Source organism: Nansenia antarctica (genome assembly GCF_963989245.1).
Source record: "Nansenia antarctica genome assembly, chromosome: 7".
NCBI classification, from domain to species: Eukaryota; Metazoa; Chordata; class Actinopteri; order Argentiniformes; family Microstomatidae; genus Nansenia; species Nansenia antarctica.
Window position 1 is genome coordinate 51,934,150 of NC_137677.1, and position 5,444 is coordinate 51,939,593.

A 5,444-nucleotide genomic window follows, 5' to 3' on the forward strand; every position below is an offset into this window, starting at 1 on the left:
GGCCGCTACACAACAGTAATCACCGCGACAAACATTAGATTTGGAGGAAAAAAATATATGATTTTGGAAAAAAAAAAAAATATATATTTTAATATGATGACCGGAATATATCACGTTTGTCCGGTAAATCGAATTCTTCCCGGACACGATGTCCGACGGCAAATTTTTCTAACGGAAACCCTGGCGTACAGGCACTTTCATGCTGATGACAGTTGACTCTATTTTATTAAACATGATGATCTTTTCAATATTCCTGGCTTGTTTGCATTTGCATCTCTCTCTCTCTCTCTCTCTCTCTCTCAGGCCCTCTCTCTCTCTCTCTCTCTCTCAGTCTCTCAGGCCCTCTCCCTCTCTCTGTGTTCTGTCAGCGGTGTTCTGTGATGTGTGTGGTTGGGTGCGTGTCAGAACCAGCTGCCAGAGGAGCGTCCCTCCTCTCTCACTGACAACTGAGCAGCAGGAAGGTTCACTGCCACTCTGGGTGAACCCTCTATTCAGCTAGCCACATCAGCTCGATACCCTCTATTCAGCTAGCCACATCAGCTAGATACCCTCTATTCAGCTAGCCACATCAGCTAGATACCCTCTATTCAGCTAGCCACATCAGCTAGATACCCTCTATTCAGCTAGCCACATCAGCTAGATACCCTCTATTCAGCTAGCCACATCAGCTCGATACCCTCTATTCAGCTAGCCACATCAGCTAGATACCCTCTATTCAGCTAGCCACATCAGCTAGATACCCTCTATTCAGCTAGCCACATCAGCTAGATACCCTCTATTCAGCTAGCCACATCAGCTAGATACCCTCTATTCAGCTAGCCACATCAGCTAGATACCCTCTATTCAGCTAGCCACATCAGCTAGATACCCTCTATTCAGCTAGCCACATCAGCCAGATACCCTCTATTCAGCTAGCCACATCAGCCAGATACCCTCTATTCAGCTAGCCACATCAGCTAGATACCCTCTATTCAGCTAGCCACATCAGCTAGATACCCTCTATTCAGCTAGCCACATCAGCTAGATACCCTCTATTCAGCTAGCCACATCAGCTAGATACCCTCTATTCAGCTAGCCACATCAGCTAGATACCCTCTATTCAGCTAGCCACATCAGCTAGATACCCTCTATTCAGCTAGCCACATCAGCTAGATACCCTCTATTCAGCTAGCCACATCAGCTCGATACCCTCTATTCAGCTAGCCACATCAGCTAGATACCCTCTATTCAGCTAGCCACATCAGCTAGATACCCTCTATTCAGCTAGCCACATCAGCTAGATACCCTCTTCATCTTCATCATCAGCTAGATACCCTCTATTCAGCTAGCCACATCAGCTAGATACCCTCTATTCAGCTCCCCACATCAGCTCGATACCCTCTACTCAGCTAGCCACATCAGCTAGATACCCTCTTCATCTTCATCATCAGCTAGATACCCTCTATTCAGCTCCCCACATCAGCTAGATACCCTCTATTCAGCTAGCCACATCAGCTAGATACCCTCTATTCAGCTAGCCACATCAGCTAGATACCCTCTATTCAGCTCCCCACATCAGCTAGATACCCTCTATTCAGCTAGCCACATCAGCTAGATACCCTCTATTCAGCTAGCCACATCAGCTAGATACCCTCTATTCAGCTAGCCACATCAGCTAGATACCCTCTATTCAGCTCCCCACATCAGCTAGATACCCTCTATTCAGCTAGCCACATCAGCTAGATACCCTCTATTCAGCTAGCCACATCAGCTAGATACCCTCTATTCAGCTAGCCACATCAGCTAGATACCCTCTATTCAGCTAGCCACATCAGCTAGATACCCTCTATTCAGCTAGCCACATCAGCTAGATATCCTCTATTCAGCTAGCCACATCAGCTAGATACCCTCTATTCAGCTAGCCACATCAGCTAGATACCCTCTATGGGGCGGCAGTGGCTCAGGAGGTAGAGCCGGCGTCTGATGGTCGCTGGTTCGGCGGTTCGAACCCCGGCTGGCCATGTGTCGAGGTGTCCTTGAGCAAGGCAATATGTCCCCTAATTGCTCCAGGCTCACCATCTATGGCCGACCCCCTTGCCTAGAGCATACAATCCCAAATTCCAAAACAATTGACTGACAAGTTGATTGCATGGCAATAAAACAATTATATTTGTATTATTATTATTATTATTATTATTATTATTATTATTATTATTATTATTCAGTTGTTAAGACAACTAGCTATTCTGTGTTGTCACTTAAGATGCCGGTCCATGTTGTTGAAAGTAAACAAATGAATTTATCGACGTGTTATTATTTTTCCCATTGTGTGTACAGTTCACTGTGGTGGTGATGACACTGTCGTTGGTTATTGTTTTATTGGGTGACGCATATTCGGTTCATATTACTGTCTTCATATTGATTGATTTGTTTTCTGTGTGCAGCGTTTGGGGGGGAAAAACCCTGCCCTGCTGTGGGTTATGTGGGTGCAGAACCACACATACACACACACACACACACACACACACACACACATAAAATAACCCATATACTATTGCACAGGCACATACATGTACATCATCTTTGACCCACATAAATATCACACACACACACACACACACACACACACACACACACACACACACACTCCGGGCCCACATGGGACATCAGCTCAACGTTGTTTCCCTCATGGTGTCATGCGAGTCCTCCTGTCCTGGCGGGCCTTCTGACGGGGAGAGAGAGCTCTGTGATGTTGAGCGTCAAACGACGACACGCGTTTATTTATTTATTTCTCCAGCGTCGATGTTTCCAGGCCCTGAACTTTCCCTCACAGCCTGCAGGCAGCAAATAAGTGTTGAGACAGATCCCTTTGTTGTGTGAGGAGGAGTGTGAGAGTCAGAGGCAGGCAGGCAGGCAGGAGGAGGAGGAGAGGCACCTTTTGATCCTCTCTTGCTGGCTGTCAGGAGGAGTGGCCCAGGCAGGCAGCCTGCTCCACTTTCCTCCCCGGTCGACACAGCCTATTTTCAGCCTTTTGATTAGGAGAGGCAGGTGGAGTGTGGAGGTGCTGGTGAATACCTGCTTTAATGAGCCGTCATGACTCTGAGCACCCTGTCCTCACCACAGGAGCAGTCGGCGCCAGTTAACTCATAGCTGCTCTGTGTGTGTGCGTGTGCGTGTGCGTGTGCGTGTGCATGTGCGTGTGCGTGTGTGTGTGAGAGTGAGATTTGTTTATGTGGGTCAAAGATGATGTACATGTATGTGCCTGTGCAATAGTATGTGGGTTATTTTATATATATGTGTGTGTGTGTGTGTGTGTGTGTGTGTGTGTGTGTGTGTGTGTGTGCGCGCACTCCACCTCCCCGCTCTCTAAGGGAATGCTTCCGCTTCCGTCTGAAGTGTTTGCTCCCCCGTCGGGCCTCAAGTGCAGCCTGCAGCCTCAATTACTTCCCTGCCCCTCTAACCCCTGCCTGCTCTCCCCACGGAGCTCCAGAGCCCGGCCCCCCGCCCACGCATGCTAATCAGCCTCATCCGCTGCCTCATTTACTCTCTTAGCCTCTCTAACCACTACTGCGGCTAATGGCTTATCCGCCAACTCGAGTGTACGGGATCGTAGAGGTAGGCTCCTCAAGGTAATTGAAAGAGGTAGATCGTAGGGGTTCCTGATCGTAGACGCCGGCACGTTGAAATGCCGCTGGTCGAGCCGGCGGAGTGGAGTTGTGACTGTGTTTATGAGAGAATGTTAGGTGAACAATACTGATTGGACATTCTTTCTCCCCCTTCCTCCTCCTCCTCCTCCTCCTCCTCCTCGTCACTCCCCTCTTCTCTCTCCCTCTCTCTCTCTCTCCCTCCCTCCCTCTCGCTCTCCTTTTCTCTCACCCCTCCTCCTCCTCCTCCTCCTCCTCCTCTTAGGACTAGGGAAGACCAGGAGGAAGACGAGTGCCCGTGATGCGTCTCCCACACCCAGCACGGACGCAGAGTACCCCTCCAAGGGGGGCGGGGGAGGAGGAGGAGGAGGAGGAGGAGGGGGGGAAAGAGGAGGAGGAGGAGGAGCAGTGGCAGAGAGGGTGTACGACCTGAACATCCCGGCCGTGGTGAAGTTTGCCTACCAGGGGGAAAGGGAGGACGAGCTGACCCTGGTGAAGGGCTCCCGGGTGGTGGTGATGGAGAAGTGTAGCGACGGCTGGTGGCGGGGGAGCCAGGGGGGCCGGGTGGGCTGGTTCCCCTCCAACTACGTCCAGGAGGAGGAGGAGGGGGGAGGAGAGGAGCGAGGGAGAGGAGGAGGAGGTGGTGGAGGCGGAGATTCCTCCGGGGGCTACCGGGGGGGGGCGACGCTGGCTAATGGGCGTGCGGGGGGGGCCGGGGGGAGCGGCGTGGCGGAAGGTGGGGGCGGGGGCGGGGTGGGTGGCGCGGTGCTCCACCTGGTCCAGACTCTGTACCCTTCAGCTCGGTGACGGAGGAGGAGCTGAACTTTGAGAAGGGCGAGGTGATGGAGGTGGTGGAGAAGCCCGACAACGACCCCGAGTGGTGGAGGTGCAAGAGCAGCCGCGGCCTGGTGGGCCTGGTGCCCAAGAACTACGTGGTGGTCCTGAACGACGGCGGACCCCCTCCCTTGCCCGTGTCGGCGCCCGCTTCCCCCCTCGCCCGCTCCCTGGGGCCGGCCCGCATGGGGAAGTTCGCCGGGAGGGACTGGTACTACGGAGGGGTGACCCGGATCCAGGCGGAGGGCGTGCTCAACGAGAGAGGAGAGGAGGGCGACTTCCTCATACGGGACAGTGAGTCATCGGTGAGTGAAGGAGAGAGGAGAGGAGAGGAGAGGAGAGGAGAGGAGAGGAGAGGAGAGGAGTGGAGGGAGGAGAGGAGAGGAGAGGAGGGAGTAGAGGAGGGAGACTTCATCATACGATACAGCGAATCATCGGTGAGAGACAGAGATAGGAGATACGAGAGGAGGGAATGAGGGAGGGAGGAAGGAGAGGAGGGAGACTTCCTCATACGAGACGGCAAATCATCGGTGAGTGAAGGAGATTGGAGAGGAGGGAGGGAGGGAGGGAGGGAGGGAGGGTTGGGAGGGAGGGAGGGAAGATACATGGTTGAGTGTGGGAGGGAGGAAGGGAGGAGAGGAGGAAGTGAGAGACTGGAAGAGGACAGATGAGGGAGAGGGTAAGGGAGTATAGACAATCTGGAAGTAGAGGAGAGGGGATCGAAGATGGATGTAGATTAGATTAGAATAGATTCAACATTATTGTCATTGCAGAGTACAAGTACCAAACAAGGAAATGCAGTGTAGTGTCTAACCAGACGTACAAATAGTGATATAAAACATAACATGACATAATAATAATATAAAATAATAATATCTGTATGCCATTTAGCTGACGCTTTTATCCAAAGCGACTTACATTACAATGAGTGCATATATTTTAAGTGTATGGTCCCAGCGGGAATCAAATCCACAAACTAAGCGTGGT

At 51.7% G+C, this 5,444-nt stretch overlaps 1 protein-coding gene across 1 annotated transcript in view; it reads left to right on the forward strand.

The window, feature by feature from the left end:
- Nucleotides 1-5,444, forward strand: part of nck2a (NCK adaptor protein 2a) — a gene marked incomplete at both ends in the record, with an annotated part of 34,008 nt that overhangs the window by 12,170 nt on the left and 16,394 nt on the right. Inside the window, 2 exon segments of the mRNA XM_080536890.1 lie at nt 3,889-4,416; nt 4,419-4,762. Coding sequence (XP_080393016.1) covers nt 3,889-4,416; nt 4,419-4,762 — 872 coding nt within the window.